Source organism: Engystomops pustulosus, chromosome 5, assembly GCF_040894005.1.
Source record: "Engystomops pustulosus chromosome 5, aEngPut4.maternal, whole genome shotgun sequence".
Lineage (NCBI taxonomy): Eukaryota > Metazoa > Chordata > Amphibia > Anura > Leptodactylidae > Engystomops > Engystomops pustulosus.
In genome coordinates this window covers 166,254,872-166,282,289 of record NC_092415.1, presented here as the reverse complement: position 1 = coordinate 166,282,289, position 27,418 = coordinate 166,254,872, and the positions used below count along the sequence as shown (strand labels likewise).

The 27,418-nt window shown below is 40.8% G+C and overlaps 1 protein-coding gene across 2 annotated transcripts; it reads left to right on the top strand.

The window, feature by feature from the left end:
* Positions 1-740: 740 nt before the first annotated feature.
* PRR15 (proline rich 15) lies at positions 741-27,418 on the top strand. Of its 2 annotated transcripts, none has more exons than XM_072153701.1 (2): positions 741-888; positions 25,710-27,418. In XM_072153701.1, the coding sequence occupies exon 2, from the start codon at positions 25,777-25,779 to the stop codon at positions 26,152-26,154; it is 378 nt and encodes a 125-aa protein (XP_072009802.1). In that variant the 5' UTR covers positions 741-888; positions 25,710-25,776; the 3' UTR covers positions 26,155-27,418. The 2 variants fall into 2 exon arrangements, with proteins under 2 accessions (XP_072009802.1, XP_072009801.1); XM_072153700.1 differs by lacking the exon at positions 741-888 and adding an exon at positions 13,323-13,557.

The following is a 27,418-nucleotide window of genomic DNA, read 5'->3' as shown; positions in this document are numbered from 1 at the left end:
TTTAAGTTGGAAGGGGGGGACCCCATTTAGAAGTCTGCTATAGGGTCCTGCCTCTCCTAGTTACGCCGCTGGATTTTACACTGGTTTGAACCTATGTGGTTGGAGGCCAGCCGCACAGGGATTTTAGTTAGTAAACATTACTGCTGGTTCTGATGTGGATCATCCACCGTGGAAATTCTGCTGCGGGGCCAACTTGTGCGTCCCCGGCCCCGGCCTTACGGAGTTATGTCATACTTTAGAATTCTAACATTCCTTGCAGTTGACATTGCTGATCTAATGAAAAGTGACTGCTTTTTGAGGACAGCTAGCCAATCATTCCTTAAATTAAATCTTAACTTTATTACGGAGATGTTTCCTGTGCTCATCTGTATTTTATCTACTTTTTGGTCATTCTCAGGGCACTTCTGCCCCTGCTGAGATTCCAGAGAGTCACAGTCATGTTCTGGTCACAGTCTGATCTTCTGGAATTTTTACCACCCATTTGATCACAGACACATTTTCACATTAGGACCTGCAGTTCTCCTGCCAACACATAACTGGCATTCATGACCTGAGCGGTAGTTTTGTATGAATGTGCAATCCCTTGAAAATGAAAGCAATTGATCCTTTACCTTGGTTACATGTTTATTGGATTATTTAATGATTTATTAGATTGTTAATAATTGAATTTAGAAGGTATTTCATGAAACTAGGGTTGTCACTATATAATACTTGTTGCTGTAGAGCAGTGGTTCTGAGTCATAAGGGGTAGATCCGACACGGGGTATGCTCCACTGCTGATAGGAGTATCATTCTATGTGTGCCAGGTCCAGCTATGTGTGTCATCCATCAACATAGTTTTATGCAGAAGTTGTTCCAGGCATTAAGACTGTAAAGTTGAAGTATGAGGTAAGTGTGTATACTGTATGTGTAGGTGTTTTTATATTTGTGTCTGTTTTTGTGTATCTGTCACACAATCTGCACAGTACTCTAATCCTGCATATACTGGCACTATCTAGTACTACTTGTATCCTGCACATATAGAAACTGCATAGTACAACTACTCTTATCCTGCATATACTGCCACTATCCAGTACTACTTTTATCCTGTGTATATGGACACCACACAATGGCCCACATTTATCAATTACCTGTGTAGTGTGCATTTATCAATTACCTGTGTAGTGTGCAGAGTGCGCCAGATTCAGGATTTCTTAGGTACGTTCTTCATGAATTTGGCGCCCCCAGCACTACTCAGACAGAGGGGGTCATTTACTAAGGGCCCGATTCGCGTTTTCCCGACGTGTTACCCGAATATTTCCGATTTGCGCCGATTGTACCTGAATTGCCCCGGGTTTTTGGCGCACGCGATCGGAATTTGGCGCATCGGCACCGGTATGCACGCGACGGAAATAATGTTGCATCTGCACTGTGTCTGACAAGACAGAAAAAATGTGCACTTAAAGGGGCGAGTTACTGCTTAGTCTGAGTTTGTGACACATTTATTACTGACATGCACCACAAAAAAACTGCTACCTCCCCGAGCAGTGCAGGGGGTGCCAGATTCATGAAGACCTGGCGCCAGTTTTGATTAATCTGGTGCCCCCTGCACACTACACAGGCAAACTGCACATAGTACAGACTGCACTAGATTTGATAATTGGGGGCCAATGTCTTGAATAACAGGGTTATATATCAAACATACCTCTAAATAACAGTTTTTTCTGCAAGTAAAAAGAAATAAGGTTACTAATCAATCCGGAAATTCCCTGACTCCCACATGGAACAGGATCTGTATTCTAAGGGGTGTGTGCCCATTTCTGTCAAAGGCCAGAATATTTTGACCTGGCATGTGACCAGACATAAAATTTGACTCAAATAGCATTGTGAACAGTGTCTTAGGGTTTCTGCTTCATGTATGGAAGGTCGTGGGTTTGAGTCCTGGGAGAGACTTAACATTCACAAAACAGATGAAATGTATGAGAATCTCTCAGCATTGTGAGAGCAATGGGTATCCCCGCAGTGCCGGCTCCTGGACTTCCCTCTCACAGAGAATTCCTCTGCACTGCCAGTGTTTGCTGTCTCTGCTCTGCAGGCAGGTGGGGAATCCTGAAGGTCAGGTGACAGCAAATATTGCCTGGGTGAGTGAGTGATCTACAGGAGACTTCCGGAGCTGACATGTATGCATGACTACTTTTTACATCATGAAAGATACCTCTTTAGCTGTTAGCTCGTCTTCCTACACACCTTCCTATGTATGTTTCTTTTAGATGCTCCTTTTGACCTAGTCTCCATTCTTCTTTTAGGAAAGGTAACTTGGGAGAGAAAGTGACATATCACATCATAGTGGATGGAGCGGGGACATTTATTCACGCAAGAGTCTTGTCTGGGTTTATGACAGACACGATTTACATTACACATTGATCTATTAATCTAATTGGTCCACATTTATTAAAGGCTTTGAGACAGTTTTCTGTCTGACTTTGCACATTCTTTTCAGTGTAAACGGCTTGCACATGTATTTATAAAGTGTCTGCAACGCTTTATGAATTAAAGCTACAACTAAAGGGGAGTCAGACCGTGCGCCACATTTATCATTCAGTGTCCGACAGAAGTGTGTTGCACGCCCCATGTTAAAAGTGCACCAAAATAAAGTTGTTGCACTCTGCCGAAGCAGTGCAAGGGGCGCCAGATTCATAAAGAATGTGCGTCACAATTCCTAAATCTGGTGCATCCCGCACACTACACAGGCAAACTGCACCTAGTGCACTGCGCTGTTTTAGATAAATGTGGGCCAATTTATTACTGAAGACACATTTGGACCATTGCAAGAAATTTGAGCATTAAAAAACAAACTTTTCAAGTCTATGAGTCAGTGTACACAAAATGACAGGTCACATTCATTGATTTTTTTGAGGCACTTGAAAAAAATGGATGAAATTCTGATGCAAATCAAATGTAGTGTTAAACCAGTCTTAACATGTGTTGTCATCTGTGGTAGAGAAATTCTCTGTGATACCTTTATTGTTTCTATCCATAATGCCTGTTCTTAGAAATTCTTGTGTGAGGTTACATTCACACACACGTATGGGGGACGTATATACGTCCCACATAGCCGGCAATGGGCACACAGCGCTGTACAAGAGCGGTACAGTTCAGAACGTATGAAGAGTGGCGCACGGTCTGACTTGTGCCGCCAACGTGTGCCCACCGTGCTACGGTACGGCGGGCACACGTCTGTGTGAATGTAGCCTAAATATGTATCCTAACATGGCAGCTGATGCACCCAGGGTGTCCCCTGAGCACTGGAATCGTAGCTTTTCCTGACCAAATAGGTAGGTTCTGTAAAAGTTTTGGAATGTGGAGGACAGACTGATGGGGTCTGTTAGAGCGTTCAAGAGGTGGGTGCAAAGGAGATGTTCTTGAGCCGGTTGTGAGCAGCAAAGAGTGGAAGAGTACTGTGTAAGGTCTTGTGAGGGTCAGTATTGACTTATTTGGTGAGAAATATATGGAGGGGACTGGTGGTGGACGGCTTTGCAAGACATGACTACTATTTTAAATTGAATTCTCTGTGGAATGGGTAGCCATTGGACAGATTGGCAGAGAGGAAAGTGCAACACCCTCGCCGATGCAAAGCGGAGGGGTGGTTGCGAATACGTCCCACAGCATGTCACTACATCATACTACATAGTCCTTATAGGACACAAGGGAACATTGCAGTGGTAGATCCTGCCTGGCAAGGCAGGAGTTAACTGTTTTATGTGGTATAAGATGTGTCATCCAATCACATGAATTGCACTCTATTCTCTGTAAGCTGAGATGTAATTGGAGGAGTAGCCACCACCTGACCAGGGGAGTTACAAGACCCTGTCAGGAAACTTCCAGAAGAGAGCAGTCTCTCCCTGGAGGGAGATGAGAGCAGTTCTAGCCAGACCTAGGAGTCTGCAGAAGCAGACTGGAGTAACCCCAGTCTAAACTCTATACAGCTAGCATACCAGACCAGAGCAGGAAGAGCCTAGCCCCTGCCTGAAGAGTGGAGCTAATAGCTAAGAGTTATTGAGGAAAGGGGTATCATCCTACCTTTAAGGGTGATACCTGAAGCACTCCAGGACAAGCTGAAGCTTCCTATTAGGACACAGCTACCTCCCAGTCTGCCCTCTGCATCCAGGCTGGCGATCTACCTCCTGTGGCTCCCTCCAATTGCATCTCAACACTCCACCATTCTGTTAAAGGCACGTTGCTGCGGTTCCTGTCGGTTCCAATAAAGAACTGTAAGTTGTTTTTGTTCAACCTCTGCCTCCGTCTGGTCCCTGCTACTACAGCTGCCATCATCACAGGCACCCTGTCCACTACACAGAGACTCATACTCTAGACACCAAAGGGTTGCCCCAGGGAGATCCGCTATAGCAGCCTCTCCCTCATCATTTCTTGCCAACACCACCCTACTGGAGACCTGCCAGGCTGTAGGACAGCCCTCCGGTTCCCCATACCAAGCACCGTGACACTAGCGTGCCTAGGCCGCAACCGCCAGCCACTCAGGTACTGCGGGCCCCGGCTGACTCCAGGCCCCGAGAAAAGGCTAGGCCCCGGTGGGGGATGTTGCAAAAGGCAGAGTAGAAACATTGAGAATGATAGATAAGGATGGATTGGAAAGTAATATTGTAGACTCTGGGTTGAGGAAGGATTGGATGTGAGAGATATTCTTTAGATGGAGGGGGTGAGAGAGAAGATTTTTCTTCTGCATTTATTCATGAAAAATATAAAAATAACTGGACTCCTTCAGAATACACTGAGTTACAGTTCAGAGAAACACTTAAATGTCTTCCCTTCTATTCTCCGATGTTGTGCGTGTAACAGGACGCCCATACATAGTATAAAAATCATGGATAATACCTAATAAACACTTTTATACCACTGATATACCGTTTTATAGCGTCTTTACCCCTTTCACTGCCAAACACATCTACATGTCATATTATGTCTAGAGCTTAGCTCTCCAATGATAAAGAGATTATTCTTGTAAAAATATTTGGGATTCAGCACATGTTTAAAGTTGGGGAACATTGTGTTAGCTCCGGGTTTTATCTTTAAGGGGTGGAAGGAAGCTAGTTGCAAGTGATATCAGAAGGAAACATTATGGCCCAGATTTACTTAAAGCTGTGCACCAGTTTTTTGGCAGACTTTTGCGAACTGTTTGCAAATGTATTTAAGAAGTGTCCACGTGACCTCATATGTGTCGCATGCTACCCTCTTGTGTTGCGGCTGCGCACCACATTTATCATGCAAAGTCTGACATATGTGTTGTGCGCCCCATGTTAAAGGTACACCAAAAAGTAGGAGCAGTGCAGGGAGCGCCAGATTCATGAATCTGGTGCCCTCTGCACACTACACTTTGGGAGATATTTATCAGGACCTCTGCACACCGCCAGTGGCGCAGAGGCCCTGAAATAATCACAAATGCTAGCTTATTGCGATTATTTGCCCCAATCCGCCACCTTCACGCCGGGGGGGGGGGGGCGCTGCCGGCCGAGAGGCACTTGCTGCTGCCGGCGACTTTTCATACGTGAAAAGTCGCCAGCTGCGTTTTTTTCTACGCCAGGCCCTGTTTTTGGTAAATCTGAACCTATGTATTTTCTACAGCCTCTACTGATTCCAGAGGTGGAAACGGTAAATTCAAATTATTACCCCTCTTTCCAAACAGAATGCACATCTGCTCCTTGATTGTCATATTTGGGTGCAAATGACATTTCTTTAGACTTAAGGAAATATAAAATCTTCATTATAAGAGGGGGGGGCAAGGGAAATAGGGGAATTAATAGGACATTATAAGAGGGGTCGTAGGAAAGCGGGCTTCATAAGGTCATATGATTTATATGATTTTTGTCCTCTGGGAATTTTGTGGGCAAGGAAGCACCCCCACCTGACCACGGGGAAATATTTAGGTGCAGCTGGTCCTTGGTTACAAAAAATAACTGCACAGTTCATTCAATTATTGTGGTCAATAAAATTGGAGCATAAAAATTATATCATACAATTATGTTTTTTATTGGTTAGAACGAAAATTCTGTAGAAAATCATAGTATACTGTAAATTACCTTTAAGAAAACACAAAAAGATGCTGGAAATGTTTACTCTACATGTACAACATGTTTGAATGGAAAACAAACACACCTCAGGGCTTGGCACCTTTCAAGTGTGGTATGAAGTATATAGATGCTGGTGACTTGAAAGAGAAGCGACAAGTCACTGTGTAATTTCATTAAATCAGAATTTAACTCACCCATGTAACAAACGCTGTCACAGTCTGGAAGTGCATACCTTCTAGAGTGAGTCATCATGTGCATGGCTTACACAGGGAATATTCTGTCACCTTTAGGTTCTGCGCTGTGTATACCTGCTGCTCCTGTTCCTATAGCAATGTGCACATTAACCATGTGAACCCTTTTTTTTCATAAAGCCTCAAGGTAGGGTACAGGCGGTCCCCTACTTAAGGACACTTGACTTACAGACACCCCCTAGTGACCCCTCTGCCCCCTGTGCTCTCTGGATGCTTTACTTTAGTCTCAGGCTGTAATGGTCAGCTGTAAGGTGTCTATAATGAATTTTTTTTTTTATAATCCTTGGTCCCATTACAGCAAAAAAAAATTTTAAACTCCAATTGTCACTGGGACAAAAAAATGTTTTTGCCTGGAGCTACAATTATAAAATATATAATTTCGCCTTGCATACAAATTCAACTTAAGAACAAACCTATGGAACCTATCATGTACGTAACATGTGGACTCCCTGTATTAGTAAAAATTAAAGGAAAAAACACCACAATAGTCAGCAGAAACCACTAACAAGCATTGATGGAACCAAAATTGTAACGTTTTTTGTAACATTATATGAGATAGATATTCCCTCTATCAATATTGTGCCACTTATGAACTCCTACACTTTCTCCAGAGTCCATCTAAATAAACAAAACTTCTCCTCTAAATTTTCTCCCCTAAATATTCCTTTTTCAGTCAAAAGGCCTTCCTGTACACAATGGAAGTATCAATTTTAGGTTAGCTTAGAAACACAGGGGCAGATTTATTTACCCAGTCCTGTCGCGATCCCCGATCCAGACTGTCCGACGAGGATGAAGTCCGGCACGATTCACCAAGATCGCCCGATGTCCTGCATGTGTCGCTTCCCCGCTGAGGTCCGCCGGAGTTCACCATCTTCTTCCCAGTATATGTCAGTGCATGTTTTGCGACACAATTTGAATTTTAAATCCTGCGCTTAGTCCGACAGCCACACCCCCAATTTGTGTTGCATGAAAGTCAGCGTAAATTCCGATCACATGTGCCAAAAACCCCTGTTAAATGTGGCACAAATCGGAAATAGTTGGGAAACCTGATGGAAGTGCGGTCCGCAGACCCTTAGTAAATGTGCCCCACAATGCTGGATGAGTTCACCTTACAGACCTCACTGTAAAGATGGATCTACCTTTAATTTTTTGCAAGTTCAAGAAATGACTCCCGTTTCACCAAATGCAAATTAAGGGGTTGGCCACTTGTTTCAAACTTTAGCTGGGTAAGTATAAAACCCTAACAGGATCAACCCTATTAAACTTACCCTTTCACAAATTAAACTTAACCATTCACATATCAGTGGTTGGAGATACGTCACAGAATGTAAAGAAGGACACATCTCTACATCACAGGGGTCCTTTGTGCACTAATTGGGATTGTTGGACCTGGTTTTATAAACATATTTTTAAATGTTTTATTGTTTTTATCTGGGCAATACAGTATATTTTATCAGCTATAAAAAGACATTTAATACTATACAAAGTCCTGATCATCTCAAGGTACAAGGTAAAGGGCATTTTATTATTTTCTTCACTACTTGGGGTTGAGTTTAAGCTTTTGTAAATAAAGGAACCATTTAATATCTATACATATCTAAAGTGTGCAAATGGGTGACCTAGTAATTGTTTAACTGAAGTCAAGCAGTGAAACTCTGCTCCAGGAAAAAGGGTAGGAAAATATCAAGGAGGAACAAACTAGATGAACCTTTTTAAAACAATAAGGCAAAGGCAACACAGAGGCTTTGATATTGAGCGAATATCGCTGTCCACAGAAATGAATTTCTTGAAAATGTTTATGAGTTCAATTGATTTGTTTTTCTACTGCTTCAAAACTGTGTAAAATATACATAAAATATATTACTTTTGTAATAGAGAAAATTTTTCATTTTTAGCCCCATTGCCCTCCTGGTCACAGAAAGGGTTCTTGGTCAAAACAAAAAAGCTATATTGCGAGGAAATGGTCCAAAGCGCAACAAGTTCTCAACATAGCAACAGCAAAAGCTTTCAACTGGGTCAGAATCTCATCAATAGTCAATGTTGGATCTCTACAATACTTTGTATTGCTTATCATGAAAATGAAGCAACCTATAATTTCCCTTTAAAGCTCCAAGCCACATTTGGTCCCCCACTTTTATATATTTATATATCTCCCCATACTCCCAATCTCCTTATATTGTGGCTCTTGCCCTCCTATTACGGCCACTGTCCTTCATCATTTTCATATTGTGGCCTCCTGTCCTCTATGTTCCTTATATTATAGACTTCTGTTCTCCATCCCCCTCATATTGTGTACTCCTGTCCTCCATCCCCATCATATTGTGGCCTCTTGCCCTCCATCCTCCTCATATTGTGGCCCCATGTCCTCCATACCACCATTTGGCGCACATCTCCTCCTCCATCCTCATATTGTGGCCCCTTGAACTTCCCGACTCTGCCATTAGCTATCGCAGCACACTCAGGGGGTAGGCATCCTGCCGCTGGCGGGACAGTGACGTCACTCTCTGCGCCCCCAGCGACAGTGCGCTGACACTGCGTGGGAAGAGGAGGTTGGCCCGCATCGGGGGAACAGGGTAATATTAGTACAATTTTATTATTTTATCATGGGCAGTATATTATATTGTGTTACAGAGTGCAACGTATCATTACTACAGGGGGCTATATATATTTATTATAGGGTGTGTATATATTTATTATACTGTAGGGGGCCTGTATATATTATAGGGGGCTATATATATTCATTACAGGGGAGCTGTATATATTATAGGGAGGCTATGTATATTCATTATATGGGAGCTGTATATATTATAAGGGGCTGTATATATTTATTGTAGGGGGAGCTGTATCTATTATAGGGGGAGCTGAGTATATTTATTATAGGAGAGCTGTATATATTTATTATAGGGGGTTCTGTACATATTATAGCGGGGCTGTATATTTTGATTGTAGGGGACTGTTTATATTTATTATAGGGAGCTGTTTGTATTGTAGAGGGGCTGTTTATATTGGAGGGGCTGGATATACAGTGTTTACAGGGCTGGATTATGCTGCCCTCGAGAGGAGGAGGGGTGAGCGCTACTCTATCTCTTCCCTGTGCACAGTAAGGTACAATGCCTCATGTGTGTGGCACTATAGCACCACCCTTTGCCATTGCCATCATATATATATATATATATATATATATATATATATATATATACATACATGTATTTACAAACATATACAAACACATGTGTTTGAAACAGGTCTGGCATTACACCTACAGGACTGGAGCACTGCGCTGGTAACCACAAGGAGATAACTAAAGAATCCAAACAATCAATATTCATAACGGCAGCTTAAAAAGACAATAAAAATCCCCCCTCTAGTATATACGGATCCAGCGCATTGCCCCCCAGTATTTAGGTATCTAACACCCTGCTCCCCCCCTAGTATAGATAGCACACTGGCCACTCATTATATAGGTAGCCAGCACACTAGGCCCTGCCCAGTATATAGGTAGGTAGCACACTGCCCTCCCCCAGTACATAGTTATGCAGCACACTGCTCCCCCAGTTTATAGAAAATGAACACACTGCAGCCCCCCAGTACACCGTTCCTCAAGTATAAAGATAGCTAGCAAACTGCCCCCAGTAAATAGGTAGGCAGCACAATGCCCCCCCAGTATATATGTATCCAAACACACTGCAGCCCCCCCAGTAAATAGGTATCCAGCACACTGCAGCCCCCCAGTATATAGGTATCCAGCACACTGCCCCTCCATTATATAGGTAGCTGGGATATTCCACCCTGCCTAGTATATTGGTAGGTAGCACACAGCCCTCCCTCCAGTATATAGGTATCCAGCACACTACAGCCCATCCAGTATATAGGTATCCAGCACACGACAGCCCCTCCAGTATATAGGTATCCAGCACACTGCCCCTCCATTATATAGGTAGCAGGGATATTCCACCCTGCCTAGTTTATAGGTAGCTGGGATATTCCACTCTGCCTAGTATATAGGTAGCTGGGATATTCCACCCTGCCTAGTATATTGGTAGGCAGCACACAGCCCTCCCTACAGTATATAGGTATCCAGCACACTGCCCTCCTCCAGTATATAGGTATCCAGCACACTACAGCCCATCCAGTATATAGGTATCCGGCACACTGCCACCCAAGAATATGGATAGCCAGTACACTGCCCCCAGTGTATAGGTACCCAGCACGCTGTACCCTCCCATGTATATAAGTATCTAGAACACTGACCTCCCAGTATAAAGGTATCTAGCACACTGATCCCCCAGTATATAAGTATCTAGCACACTGCATCCCCCCCAATATATAGGTATCCAGGTATATGCTTGTTTTTAATTGTTGTTGCTGAATTATTTAATTGTATATGTATATATCCCAAGTGATGTCAGTATGGGGGGTATGTCAATAGCGCCCACAGGTGTGTACCATACCCAGCCAACTCACGCTGATCTAATCATGACTAAGAGCATGTTCAGTGCTTGAAACGCATTGATTGCTACAGGTCGGTAAAAGCTACAAGGTGACTGTAGTGAAGCTTTATTGATAATCCCTGTCCCATGACAGCAAAAAATCTACAAAATATACAGTTTCGACTTACATACAAATTCAACTTAAGAACAAACCTCTGGAACCTATCTTGTATGTAACCCGGGGACTGCATTGATGAAAAAGATTAGACAATATAAATCGGAAAGTTTAAAAGATACAGAATGATGCAGGTGAATGAACTTTACTTGAAACATTGTAAACTTTAGGTGACCCATGTGTAGATGACTGCCGAGTTACACCTTCGGTACATATATAGTCGCATAATGATGTTTATGCTAATGAACAAAGTCCATATAATAAATAGCAATTGAACCATCTGACTGAAATCCGTTTTCTTACCTACCATGACATGTTTATGTAGTCTGGATATTCATTTAGTTGGTAGTCGATTTTGGACTAAGGCCCCATGTACAATGTTTATATTATAGGTAAATAAATATAAGTGAAGATGAGAAATATTAGATATAGATGAGATATCTATATGTTCATTCATTTTTATAATTTAATATGGAGTGTATTAAACAGCTGACACTTGCCAGTAACTTCCAGGGTCACTTCTAGCACCAGTTGTAGCAGTTCATTTATTAGATGCTGCGGTCAAACCCGATGGGCCCCTCCATCTTTAATTTTAAAGTTGCCCGAGCAGTGTTTTGGGCTGTAATTATATATTAAGGTGCACAGCGTAAGATTATCAAATGAGCGTCAGAAATGTCAAACCACATTCATGAAGGGATTTAAAAGTTGATAGACTTGCTTTTTGGTGGTCTAATTTTGCATGAAAAATTGGGTTATGAATGCCGAAAAGAAGCAAATTTGTGACATCAACATATAATAAACATGATGCACATGGCACAGCAACAAAAAAAAGATACATCAAAAAGCAAAAAACTGTCACATCCTATTTGACATACTATGCAGAAACGTTTATAAAAATTGTCTAAAACCTTTATTTAATGTGGCACAAGGAATTTTAAATCCTCTTTTGGTGCTAATCACGACAGTATTATGACAGATTCATAAATGTGCCCCAATCGATCAACTTTAAGATTACAGGGGATATACTCAAAACAGCAACCCTTTTAGATACAGTTATTTTCCCCTAAAGCCTAGCTTGAGTTTGTAAATGACGCCTACTTCCCATGAAATCAGTACAATACATTATGGCAATATGTGATCAAGACCCTTGACATACTGCAGTCCCCAACGCAACCACTAGGTGACCGCTTAGAGCTCATGATGTATCATCGAACCATACTGGCTGGAAGACAAAACTACGGAAAGCCCTACCCGGCGTAGTTTTAAAGGGGTATTCCCACAATGACAAGATTCTTAAATATACATTAAGAGTTTCCCTGGGATCCGACCGTAAATATTCTGATTTTTAATGTCGGGCAGGACAATTCTTCTCATGAATTGCTTCTCCTGTCTGCTCGATGCAGTGTGATCTCTGCCCCTCCCCCCTCCATCACAAGATGAGCTCACACACTCCCAGACACTTCCTGCTGAAAAGCAGCTAGCACAGACTTACAGGGATCATGTAGTGTCTGCTTAGAAAGTCCCTGCCCACACTCTGGACACCCACACTCTTTCTTTTAAGGTATGGTAATCATGAACTGTAGCTTCTTTACTAAAAATTACGCCTTTTTTTTTTATATTGTTACTCAATTTTGGCACAGCTCTTCAATCCCAACACATGGCACATTTTTGGTGAATAATTAGATCAACAAAAAGCAAGTCTACCATCTTTTAAACCCCTTCATGAATGTGGTTTGACATTTCTGATGCTCATTTGTTCTTCTTACGGTGCGCCAAATACATCACAATATGGCATCACGGTGCAAAATACTGCTCAAATCGGGTGACAACACAACAACTAGTACCAAGAATAATGAATGCCCCCCCCCCCCCAACAAATATTGTCAAAAAAGCTAACTTTCTCATCTATAGTCAAGAGCAAACGTAAGAAGGACTCATCTTGTTACAGAAATGTGACATGAAATAGCAGGTACATATAGGGGGAGATTTATCATAAGTCTCTTAGAGCAGAGCGATTCTAGTTGCCCAACCAATCAGAGGTCAGCTTTTATTACTCCACAGCTGTTTATTAAATTAAAGTTCAGAAACTTGATGATAAATCACCCCCATAGTGTATGGTAACGTACTCCAACAAAGTTTGTAGTGGACCTCATACAGAGGTTTATAACTAGTGTAAGTATGTGGTGGATCCTAAATAACTTGCCATTTCCTATAAATAGACATTATTTAGGAAGAAATCTTTATTGTATTGTCTTCCCATGATCTTCTTGAGGCATCCCTTTAAACCGTCTGGAGCTGACATTCCTTACAGCATGTCCTGTGCTGGAGGTGAACAGGTGCAGGGCAGCCTGCGGTGACGTGTGACGTGTGCCTCCTCCTCCCTGTGCTACCTGTACAATCCTTCAGCCTCCTGCACACTACTAGCTGCTCAGTGCTCGGGCTGGAACGTCTCTCCTCCTGGATCTCAAATACCAAGGACTATGAATCACAAAGACTCCTGAATGTCGCCCGCTGCCCTGACCAGGGAGCTGTAGCTGGCACTTTGCTGGGTTTGCTTAGCTGGTGGTGTTGTTGATGCTGGTGTCCTATCCTAAACCTGTGGGAATTACTAGTAGTTGCAGAGGTGCTGCTTACAGGTGAGCACTTTCCCCCTGGGACTGTACGGCAGTGTCACACAGGACTGTAGGAGAGCTGAGATGTTGTGTATCAGGATATTATACTCGCTGCTATATTGCTCCATGAGTCAAGGTGTTTAGGATATTTTCCAGACGTAGAGTTATTATAAGCACGGTTACGAGAACCAGGTTTGATGTGATTATTTTACGTTTTTTCAGCATTTCTTTTCTGGTTTCTTTCATGTTATAAATACAGCATAAAGAACCACCCAAAAAAATCTAGAAAAAGGTTAAAACTTTGACCATTTTATCACAGCCTTTGACAGCAGATTGTTTTCAGCCATTTGCATCAGAAATCTGTTTGACGTTGACTGCGCTAAAGGGAAAATAACCCTGTAAACCGATAACATCTGTCTCCGGGGACCGTCTATAAAAATAATTTTTGCAGGTTTTAATCACATTGCCATATATATGTCTTGTATGTCCATATATATCGCTGTTGTGGCCATATAGATTGGTAGGAGAATAAGATTTGTTGGGTATCCATGAGATCTGATTTGTAAAGGGGTAAGACAGAGGCACTTAAACCCCTCGGATGCCACTGCAAGGTATCCAGTGACGGGAATCTCCAACCTTCATGTACTTGATGCCATTGAAATAACTAACGCTGGATTACATGTGGTGTGTCAAGAGCTTCCAGCATTGCAAAACTACTTGAGGTATCAAGTCCACACAAGGAGTCAGAAGATTTTACCTTTGAGGTCAATGTTCTCTACGGCTGAACCTTTGTTCAGTTTTTCTCAATATTGTATAGTACAAAGTATTTGTAGATGGTAGGAGATTAATACCATAGCACCATATTTGTTATGCATAGACACTGGAGACCAACTCACTTAGGATTTATATCCTCAGAATAATACAGGAATATGTCTGTGAGAAGTGCTAAAGCACTGAATGAGGATTCCTTTTAAAGATTTTTGTTTGCTGTCATTGAATGTAAACTTTCTGTTTTACACCTTGAGGCTGACTAACAAATACAGCTGATAGTTCACAGTTCTGACAATTTAATATCAATTCATCCGTATCTAATATAATATATTAATCCAATTATCTGTAAGCTAAATGACCACCACTTTAGAACAGTACATAGGCTCAAGACCTGCCTTTACTTTTTAACGCTATTAGAAGAATTTGGTCTGTAGATTTTCAGACTGATGTGATGATCATTTCTATCCACTGACAACAAGTAGATAATTTGAAAATGGTGACAGCTGTGTGACTCGCAACCATAAAAGGTTCCATATTAATAGTAATTGATGGACATGATATCTAAGTTCCACGTGTAAATAGGGCAATGGTTGACCAAAGCCCCATTCATATGGAACACTTGGTGACACTTGTGGACTTTGATTCTTATGATGACTTGGGGTCTGACAAGATGACGGCTACAGCAAGGCACCATGCATCATCTTCAGAAAGTTCAGAAAATTTTTGCCATGGCTAGAATATGCTGCAGAATTTCGGCTATCAATACCCAAACGGTGTTTCCCAGGCCTTAATGGGGCAACCCTACCATGGCCAAACATGGAAGAAATGAGTATAATTAGCTGATTTTCCCAATCACCGCTTTGGGAGTTAAGGACACAACCAAATGTGTCTGTTCTACCCTATTTGAAACTGTTGAGGAGGTAAAGAAATAGTGAATTTACTCTGCTACTCTGAGATTAAAATAACCTGAGGGTGCCACTAGACAGTGTGGCCATGACATGATGCGTCTGACACACCGATTAAGGAATTTCCCAATAATTCATAACAAAACTAATATTTAATGTTTACATGAAACGGTCACTAAGTAATAATTTTGTTATGAATTATCAGCAAAATTCCTTTATTGATGCGGCCTTGTCATGGCCACACTGTCTATATGCATCTTTAAAGGGGTTTTACCGCCAAGCAAGGTATTTCGGACACCGTCAGAACCCCCATTCTTGTGATCTATAGGAATCCCATCACTGAGACCCCCACCGATCAGCAAGTTAGGCCCTCACCTGTGGAAAGGGTCTAACGTGCTTGGTGGAAAAACCACTTTAAGCAACTACTTTATGAGACTAAGATTCTGATATGAAGTAATGGGGCACATTTACTAAGGGTCCGCACTTCCCAATTCCGTCGGGTTTCTCGACTATTTCCGATTCATGCTGCATTTAACAGGGGTTTTTTGAGCACGCGATCGGATTTTGGCACAATGGGTCCAACTTTCATGTGACACAAATCGGGGGGCGTGGCTGTCGGACAACTCGACTAATTTGGACTAAGCGCGGGATTTAAAATTCAAATTGTGTCACAAGACATGCACTCACATACACCGGGAAGAAGAAGGTGAACTGCGGTGGACCTGAGCGGTGAAGCAACACATGCAGGATATCGGGCGCACAATCTTAGTGAATCGCGCCAGACTTTATCTTCGTCAGACAACACACCTCAGTGATCGCGACTGAACTGGGTAAGTAAATGTGCCCCAATAACTTTAAGGCTGGATCCATATTCTGTAGCTTGTTGGTTGCACTTCATTTTTGGCACGTTGCTTCCCCATTTTGTCTTAGTTTTTGATCATTACATTTTCTTGTGTTATTTGTCATGTAAGTATCATTGTTCATCTGAGGTTGTTACATGGACAATTTCTTTATGTCCTGAGGACCTTCCTCTTATCATGAGTATATAATATACACTTATATGCAACCAGTTTTAGTGTCCCCTGTTAGCTGAGCTGCTTGTCTGAACCTCTTGTTGTTGCCTCTCACTGATATTATTCACTCTAAAGACACATGCCGTTTTTTCCCATCCATTTTTTTTTCCAAAAAGAAAGCAAATTATAATCAAAACTTCATATTTTTCTTTTGTATTTACTCATGTGTTTGGCTTATAAAAAAAAGAGGTGCTCTGAAAATTGCAGTGTGATTCCAGCCCTATTGCCGCTGGTTTACTTCTGCAGGACACTTGATAACAGCCACAAAAATACAGAAAATGTTGAGGGAAATTTTCTGCAATGGAATATCTTCAACGTCTGCAACATACTCAACTCATGTGTCCCCAACCTTAGATATGGCCTATTTATTGTACTAATGGCTAATTGGCTGCAATACTTATTAAGTGTATTTGCACACGGTCAGTATTTGATCAGTATTTTATATCACAATTTATATCACCAGAAAGCCAAAATCTGTAATGATCCAAAACATCTAATAGATACATTTTATCTTCTGGTTTGAGATTTCAAACACTGATTCAATATACTGATCAAATACTGACAGTATGCTTATGCCCTAAAAGTAAAAAATAAAGTGAACCTGTCACCTTTTATCCCAGGGTATGGATGGCCAAGATTTATCCTTTCTAGAATTCCTTCTTTTATGTGAAAGCTCTGCTGTTTACCCATAAAAAATCTGCCTGAAATGAGTCATGTTTAGAGGCTACAGGTAGAGCTCAGAACTCATATGCCCCTATCTTCAATTATATAGGACCTAGAAATGTTTTTTTAAACAGTCTGGGACTTTGCATCGAATTTTTCTTTTTTTGAGTTTCGTGCTTGCTTAAGTTATCTTGGCGGGTGATATACACTCACCGGCCACTTTATTAGGTACACCTGTCCAACTGCTCTTTAACACTTAATTTCTAATCAGCCAATCACATGGTGGCAACTCAGTGCATTTAGGCTTGTAGACATGGTCAAGACAATCTCCTGCAGTTCAAACCGAGCATCAGTATGGGGAAGAAAGGTGATTTGAGTGCCTTTGAACGTGGCATGGTTGTTGGTGCCAGAAGGGCTGGTCTGAGTACTTCAGAAACTGCTGATCTACTGGGATTTTCACGCACAACCATCTCTAGGGTTTACAGAGAATGGTCCGAAAAAGAAATAACATCCAGTGAGTTCTGTGGGCGGAAATGCCTTGTTGATGCCAGAGGTCAGAGGAGAATGGGCAGACTGGTTCAAGCTGATAGAAAGGCAACAGTGACTCAAATCACCACCCGTTACAACCAAGGTAGGCAGAAGAGCATCTCTGAACGCACAGTACGTCGAACTTTGAGGCAGATGGGCTACAGCAGCAGAAGACCACACCGGGTGCCACTCCTTTCAGCTAAGAACAGGAAACTGAGGCTACAATTTGCACAAGCTCATCGAAATTGGACAGTAGAAGATTGAAAAAACGTTGCCTGGTCTGATGAGTCTCGATTTCTGCTGCGACACTCGGATGGTGGGGTCAGAATTTGGCGTCAACAACATGAAAGCATGGATCCATCCTGCCTTGTATCAACGGTTCAGGCTGGTGGTGGTGGTGTCATGGTGTGGGGAATATTTTCTTGACACTCTTTGGGCCCCTTGGTACCAATTGAGCATCGTTGCAACGCCACAGCCTACCTGAGTATTGTTGCTGACCATGTCCATCCCTTTATGACCACAATGTACCCAACATCTGATGGCTACTTTCAGCAGGATAATGCGCCATGTCATAAAGCTGGAATCATCTCAGACTGGTTTCTTGAACATGACAATGAGTTCACTGTACTCAAATGGCCTCCACAGTCACCAGATCTCAACCCAATAGAGCATCTTTGGGATGTGGTGGAACGGGAGATTCGCATCATGGATGTGCAGTCGACAGATCTGCGGCAACTGTGTGATGCCATCATGTCAATATGGACCAAAATCTCTGGGGAATGCTTCCAGCACCTTGTTGAATCTATGCCATGAAGAATTGAGGCAGTTCTGAAGGCAAAAGGGGGTCCAACCCGTTACTAGCATGGTGTACCTAATAAAGTGGCCGGTGAGTGTATATGGCAGCTGAGTTTGTTAGGATTTGCGACTTTACCCATACTATTCTTTTGCCTATTTCTGCACAAAAATTTGCAAATTTTCACATCTGTATTTTAAAGGTATATCAGGCGCAAAACATAAAACAGTTTGTGGCAAACTTTATGGGTGGGTTAAAAAGTCACAAAAAGAAAATAAAAAGACAACAAATGCTTGAGATAAATGCTAAGTACTATGAAACCAAAGATAGAGTCATCTGAAGTAATTCTTCCCCTGCAGCCTTTAAACTCCTCTCGGGTAAAATATGATTCTTCTCTTCTCATTTTCACACGACTTTGAGGTAATTTTATTGTAGGTAAACAGTGAAATTTCACATTAAAGAGGAAATTTTAGTAAGAACATTTCATTACCTACCTGTGGGTAAGAAGTGCTAAGAAAAAAACTTAACATGATTTCAGCTTGTTTTTGAGGTTTGCACAATAGTTGGGGGATTACCAAGGGGATGCATCTCATAGTCACAAAAAAGCGCCTGCACGTGCTATGGGCGAGATTTATAAGAAGTGTCTGGCAGCAAAACTGTGCTAGTTTCCCATAGCAACCAATCAGAGCTCAGCTTTCATTTTCCCACAGCTGTTTATATCATTAAAGCTGAGCTCTGATTGGTTGCCATGGGCAACTGGAACAGTTCTGCTTTGAGACACTCTTGATAAATCTCCCCCGCACTTATTTCATTTGGAAAATTCATTCAAGCCTAATAAATGGTATTTATACAAATCCTATCCACATATTGTGGCTTTAAAAACCAGGCCAAAACCATGACTTGTCCTTTTCTCAATGAATTGTTTATATTTGCACTCGTGTCCTGGTTTCCACTTTTATTCATTTGTTTAATAACTAGCTTAATTCTAGGACGGATCTGCCTCTGGCACTTTCTTAGAATAAAGGGTTTGCAGTAGTTTAATTGCAGGTCATTTGTTAGGAGAATTCACCTTGACAAAAAAGGTGATCGGTCCCTGGCTATAGCTGGTAACTGCGTGGATGCTAATCCCGGTGATAGGTGCTGCTCTTTAACTGCTACTTGTTAATTGTCTTAAAGGAATAACAGCAGAACTGTACACATATACCTATAAGGGCAGGACGTTTATCACCTGTTTATATACCTTATATAAATATTTTCTGTTAATCATACATACTGTGCCCCTTATCAGGGGTCTTTCGGAGGAACTTGCAGTAAAATAATGTATAACGTACAATCTGCTGTACTTTCCCTTTCTGGAAAAAAAGGCTTTAAAGTTATGCAAATTTGCCTGAAGGGCTCCAGGCTCCATTAACATCTATGGAACACGGAGCCCCTCAGGATCATTTGCATAATTTTAAAGCCTTTTTTTGTAAAAACCAGGGCATAAGAAGCTAAAAGAGTGGGAACACACATCAATGAAGCCAGAGAGCTACACCCCGACTTCATTGAGCAGGCGCAGTAACTAAGGGATGAGCGCAGTGAAGCCGCAATGTGGAAATTTGTTTGACTATTTGTTTTACAAACAATACAATTAAGTTGACAGTGGATAAACCCTTCAAGATCACGAGGAATAATTAATTTCTTTTAATTATTTGTAATGCAAAAGTTTAATATTTTGCTTCAAATGTGTTGCAGATCTGTCATCATCAAATTTCTTGTGGTTTCAGCACAGTTGGCCATAAGGATGCACAACTTAACTCCCCAAACCACCTTATCACTCCCCCTTCTCCTTCTCATGATATATTAATAGCATTTAGTTGAACTGCACTGGATATTGCCCATAGTGATGTCCATGGAGACCATTCATGTTCTGAACAGACATGAAACCCACTTTAAATAAAAAGTTGAATAAACAGTAATAATAGTATAACTATTAGCAACCAAAACTATAACTTTCTGGCTATTCTAGAGTATAATTATGCCGTAAAAGACTGATACCTTTTTGTGATTTACAAGACAGACCTGTTTTGAAGGATGTGGCTGTTGCATAGTTCACTTATGTGCATTTCCTGATTTTGTGAGCTGCATGTAGCAGGTCAGCCGTGACCATGATGATGAAGATTAGCCAAAGCCAAAGGCTCCTTGAGGTCAGAACAGTCAAGGTGAAGGATAATAGTTTTTGCTTATTTTAAAAATTTAAAAACTCTTCTGTCTGTTTGAGGACTGAATTTTTTTGTAGGGAGAACTAGAGTTTTTTTAGTACTGTATTGGAGTCAACATTACTTTTTGATAATTGTATTCGCTATGATTTGGGGCAGTTTTATGTGATGAATAGGACAAGGAGGTCACTGTTGGACTGTAAAACTCTAATCTATATGATCATGGGTAGAGTGATGGAGCAAAGAATGGGACTCCCAAAGTGTCAATAGCTATTTACACTTTATGCTTTTCTGAAATCTAATTTGGTAGTAAAACAGAGCGTGAAAGACAAAGGTATTTTCTACAGGAAGTTATAGTCATTAATACGATTTGTCTAATTATACTACAACTAATTTTAGTTGAGGAAGATTGGATTGCATAAATACAGCTCTACTTGGAGGGGTTTTTTTATGTATAAAATGTATGAATATGCAAACAATTTGGCATAAATACATGATAGGTATAACCCACCACTATCTACCGCGGCCTAATTGTATTCAAATAAACTCATCCGTGCGCAACCAACTCTAAATTCAGTCCAACCCGCGTAAATACACGAGGATGCCCCTTTAAAGGGAACCTGTCACCATTATACCCATTTTTAGCATTCCCCCAGTCCCCACAGAGCATAGTACATACACTGCCAAAGTGTTTTTGTATAAAAAAAATAGGTTTTGCCTAATAGGAGGGGCTGGAAAGGAGCAGTTCCCCCCTACCATTGGGAAACATGTGACCTTTTCAAATATATGAATAACTCCCCACACTCAGGATTGGATGTAGAGGAGCAGGGGGCGTCGCTAAGCCAAGTGATGGGTGTTTTCATATATTTGAAAAGGTCACATGGAGTAGCAGTTCCCCAAGGGTGGGGGGGAACAGCTCCTTTCCAGCCCCTCCCATTTGGCAACTGCCTAGTCACACAGCAGATGCTAATGAAAGGTACAATATAACAGATATTTTTTTCTGTAAAACCAATTTTTAATACAAAAACACTTTGGCAGCGTATGTACTATGCTCTTTGAGGACTGAGGGAGTGCTAAAAATGGGTCTCCTGGTGACAGGTTCCCTTTAACAAAACGTTGGCTAGGAGTCTTAAATACAGACAGTCCCTGGGTTAAGTACAAGATAGGTTCTGTAGGTTTGTTCTTAAGTTGAATTTGTATGTAAGTCGGAACTGTATATTTTATAATTGTAACCCCAGGCAAATTCTTTTTGGTGTCTGTGACAATTGGATTTTAAAAATGTTGGATTGTCATCAGAGCCAGGATTAACAATAAAGCTTAATTTCAGACACCTTTATTTAGGTTATTTAGGTTTATTGTAGCCTAGGACTAAAGTACAGTAAATTACCAATTATCAGAGGTCCATTTGTAACTAGGGGTCGTCTGTAATTCGGGTGTTCTTATGTAGGGGACCGCCTGTAAACCATTTCCATGTTTTTTGTTGTCTACTTAGATGATTAGATATCATCATGAAGAAAATTAGAACACTACAGAAAGTCATGGTAAGCACTGGTTCAAAGGCACAGTGCAAACATTTCACAGTGATCATCATAGCAATTATACACAGGACTGACTGCATGTGGTCATTTTAGTATGTACTTAGATTCCCTATAGACTGCTTTACATTGTAGGTAAAATTTGATAACACCAAGCCCTCAGGAGGTAAATAGATAAATCAAAGTATATCATTCTCTTGTGATTTCAGGATTCTCAGGGCAGTGCTGGTTTTGCATACTGTAAGAATTATCTGCCAAATATTTAAAAGGGTTGGCCACTATTTTACATGAATTTCCCATGTGCTTTTACTGCATTAATAATATTCCCTGAATGCTCACCAATTCATTCATTATCCCTGATGTTTCCTTTAGCGCTGTGTGCAGACTCCTTGTGCACTCTGTAGGATGTTTGTTTACATGTCTGAACACTGATAAATAGGAGGGTCCAACAGCAGGAGATTATGACTCATCCCGCTGTCCCTCCTCCAGCCTCCATGTGTCCTCCACGGACAGACTGAAAGAGTGAAAAACAGGAATTTGTGTGGAGATGCAAAGTGCAGCATATGGATAACAGGGAAAGGCTGAAGCTCTTACAGGTGGTATAGGTACATATATATGCAGAGACCTGTCTAATGAAACAGATTTACTAAGAAAGTGGCCAACCCCTTTAACCCTGACAGCAATGTTAATTCCAAGTTCCTAGCATAGAAGAATGTTTACCCTGCAAGCAATGTGCAGGTGTATTCAGGGCCAGGTCACTTGACAACGGCAATGGAAGGCAGATGAATTACCCATGTTACATAACCCTATATTCATACTATACTAGTAGGCAACTTTTGTTTTTTGGTGTTTTCTCCCATTGATACAAACCAAAAAAACATGTGTTACAATGTGGCCTTTCATGTGATACTGAAATTTAGTTCTTTATTTTTTTGCACTAAGGTGACTTCATTCTTAGGACACAGGATTGAGGGCAAATCCCAGGGGTCATAATAAAAAGTTATTCTTTATAAGATCATCGTCAACTTGATTGTGTGATCTGATGACCCTCAAATATATAAGAAAGAAAGCCACTTACCATCAATATCCTAAATGAAAAAGTAAAACATTAACCACTTGGGGACCAAGTTTCCTGCTTAAACAGATTGTTGTACATATGGATCACACTGACATCAGCAGTATCACTAAGCGTTATTGGCCCAGCACATGTATTTATGAAGTGTTTGCGCCACTTTAGAGTCACGGTTGAATATTGTTCAACACTTTACAAAACTGTTCACCTACATGGTAGTGCTTAGTTACGGTTTGTGCCACATTTATTACTGAGCTGCACCACAATTCTGCAGCATGAAGCAAAGTGCACTAAAAAAAAGTGCAACTATGTCACATTCTGGAAACAGACCAAATTTGTGCCACTATTGGATTATCTGGTGGAAACTTCACATTAGTGAGGCAAACTGCAGTTAGGCTACATTCACAGGACCGTTGGGGCTTGCGGCCGTAAATACGTCCCACATAGGCCAGCAATGGGTTCACACATGCAGCACCATACCGTTCTATACCCGGGGAAAAGATAGGACATCTTTCCCTGTATTACAGCGCCATGTATCTCTATGGAGAGGGCCGGAGGCGAGCAGTACTTACCCCCTCCTCCTCTCCTGTGCGCCAGCGTGTGTCCGTTCGTGTGAATGTAGCCTAAGACAGATTGCAAGTCACAGAATTAAATGGTATTCTTAGCCGTTAAATATATCAAACTTTTCACTGGGGTAAACGGACCGTGGATAATAAAATATAAAATATAACTTTTAATTCGACGTCTAAAATGCTGAGAACAGATGTCTCAGCTAGAAGACAGATTGCACCAGTTTTCGTATATATATATGGGCCATTACGACTATATGAAAACCCAACTTGCACGCCAACATATCCTGTTTTATCCTAAATCAGCTGGTCCATTGTAGTTTTTAGAGATACATCTGATGTTGTGGGTTTGGCTTCCACTTAAGCAATCCACTTATTAAAGTAACATTGTGCTCCTTATTGGGTTGCGTAGATATTAATGTAGGACTGACTAGTAGTGGTACAGAAAGATATAATTAGATAGAATGGCCAGAGGAACTAGCGACAACTTCCTCGAAAGACTCTCTGTACAGTAATCATTACTGTTTACAGTGTGATAACATTTCACTTATCCCCTTCCCCATATATAATAAAATCATTTAGTTCATTGTGTGATGTGCCTATTGTACTGTAATCAGTTACTTCCTTTTTTCACATAATGGTGAATGCTCTTCAATATAGATATTGGTGAATACAAACGTAAAACAAACAAAAGTAAACATAAAAAAACAATAAAGAATGGAGTATTAGTAAAAATGATTTCATAGAAGTTCCACCACGCTATGTTTATTTTTGGCAGACAAATCAAAGAGTGATTTCTTGTAAAATTTTGTGAAAGGTGCCGTTCCAATGAAAAATGAATTCTAAAAACTAAACTAAACCTCTCATTACCTTTAATGTTTCAGTGGTAGTTGTAGTTTACTGATTTTTAACATTATTAGATATTGTGAAATGGGTTGGGCACTCTGTTCATCACTTTGTTGACATACTCTTCTGTATTTGTACTGAACTGAAACATTGGGGGAGATTAATCAAAAGTGTCTGTTGCTCCTGGAAAACCAATCAGAGCTCAGCTTTCTTTATATAAACACTTGTGGGTAAAATAAAAAAGTGCTTAATGTTAACCCTGCCCCATGGGTCGCATCGGATGGACAATTCTACGCCCTATAGCTAGTGTATGAGACATCCCCACCCCATACCAGCCCATTTAACGGCCCAGCATGGTCACTTGGCATGGAGGTGGTGTAAGGGGATAAATAGTTGTGTCCCAGTACAGCCTCTCTTGCTGGCAATGTGAAAAGCTATATTGCTTGGCTGATGATGGCGGATCAGCAATTTCCTTTGAAAAACACTGCGGATGGTTAGAATATAATTGTTCGTAGATGGACAGGATGACCCATGTTTGGGTGTCTGGTGTGTGTTGACTTCTCTTAACACAACATCGGTATAGAACAGAAAAGGTGATCGTATGGATAAGTACTTTCACTTTGTACATTCCAAAGGGAGACTGGATGAAAAGATGTATTAGGTATATAGATAGACATTTCGGTAACAGAAGTTTCTATAAGAAGTGCTCATACTTGTTTGAGATGACAAAGAACTGGTTTTGCTTTGCTGGGTGTTTCTTGGTCAGCTCCGAGTAACTAAGTAAACCAAACATACAGTCGAAACCAAAATCTAACAGGAGTATCTGTCCATCTCTGTATCTGTGTTCCTTCAGAGAATTTACACAACACGCCCTACTCACCTGTCTGATTAGAAAGTCCAGTGACAAGTTATGTTGCTTTTGCCTGACCACTGTTTGTGTTGAATGACATAGGCTGGGTACATACTATTACAACAGGGGACACAGACACACTTATTTTAGAAAATCTTGTAATATATTAAATATATGGCAATTTAAATAAAAGTACCTTAACTGAAATCAATCAATGTTGGCATAACCTGATCAATGATCAAACTAATGTTTTGCCATTTTATTTTTGAGGTTCTCGCTTTCCTTTGATAGTTCTAGAGGATTTTTTAATACATTTTCCTTTGTACTATATCATATAACTTTATATCTGATGCACATTTTATCAATATTGCAGATTGGAACAGAGAGTGGATTAAGAAAAGCATCTACATTTTAACTTGGCCCTTTGCATAAAGTCAATCATGGCAGAAAGTGCTACAGGAAAGAGTAGCACCAACTGGTGGAAATCACTGACTGTTCGTAAAAAGCCTAAGGAGATTTCTGTCTATGCTTCAGATACTACTGAGGATAAATCATGGGGAGTTAGTAGTGGATCTCTAAGTTCCTCTCCTGGGTCTAGAGAAAATCAACATCCTAATTCCATGTCTAGTGGTGCAACAGAACTCAATAATGATAACAAGTTAGACAAGTCAAATGGAGCCCACACTGGTCGGAGGAACCTTAAGATTTCTCGCTCTGGACGGTTCAAGGAGAAGAGGAAAGTTCGGGCCACTATACCAGAAAGCTCTAAATTCTTTCAAGATAACCCATCTTCACATCCAAATGATGAAAGACAATGAAGTTAAGAGGATCGTCCAAGCTAGAGACCAATTAAACTTTATATCAAAGTGCTGATTATGGCCATTTCTGCTTTTTCCATTGGCATTAGCACTTTGCTTTATGTTAATGCCATGCTTATTGGTGCACAATGAAGTCCTTTACATCAATTTAATAAGGACATTTAAGATGGATGTATCAGAAACTGAGGACAAAAAAAACACTTTCTGTCTGAAGGATGATTTAAGTGAAAGTTGTTTGCATTTATAAAATGTTCTTGTAAGATTTATCGATGAAGAGATAAATCTCTAGAGAAAACAAGGACTAGAAATTCATCTAAATTGGAGATTATGGTTTGTATTTGATACATGGTGCTAAGATTTCGCGCTAATTATTATTGAATTACTAGTGATTGAGATCTTGTACCACAGAGGTCTTCAAGCTGAATCTCTCCAGCTGTTAATAAACTACAACTCCAAATATGTTTGGTGTAGTGATTTCGCGACAACTGAAGACCCTTAGGCCGGTTCCACACTTGCGAGTGTGCTGCGATGTACTCGCATCACACTCGCAACGCATGCTGCTCGGAAAGCACGGCCCGAACGCTGCAAACCGGGACTGAACTCAGCATGTCAGTTCAGTCCCGGTGTGCAGCGTTCGGGCCGTGCGTTCTGAGCAGCATGCGTTGCGAGTGTGATGCGAGTTCATCGCATCACACTTGCAAGTGTGGAACCGGCCTTAGGTAGGAGATCACTCCATCCCATCCACCTGATCTCACGACTCAGCTGTATCACCATTACTGATCTTATAGTATAATGCTTTTTAAAAAGCCTAGGGTTGAAGCAAATTGTAGTATGAGTTATGGCGGCTTGCTTATTGTTAAATATTTCATGATTACATTTTCCCTTATTTATTTTTTTAACGATAGAGGAGATTTCTATATCAAAATATTTTTTTTTATATTCTGATAAAATTTAAAATGACTCTGAAAATGAATAAAAAATTTGCATTGAAGAAAGTTTAAATAAAAAGATTCACTGCTTTGAAGAGTCACTAAGCAGATTCATTTTGTTCTGATTTCGAACCTTTATTAAAAATCACTCTCCGCAAGTGCACTTTGAACTGGAATATCTTAGTAGTTTTCTAGTCGTGTAATAAGGGATGGGCTGCTTTTGTATGTATAAAGAAAACAATCTGATCGAGTATTTTGTAATTGGCATTTTTTCATGAAGGTGAATGCTAAAATACAATTGTTTTAATGAATATTAAAAAAAAAGTTGAGAAAGA

Excerpts from the sequence above, each read along its gene's own strand:
- PRR15 (XM_072153701.1), top strand. The coding sequence starts at position 25,777 with ATGGCAGAAAGTGCTACAGGAAAGAGTAGCACCAACTGGTGGAAATCA.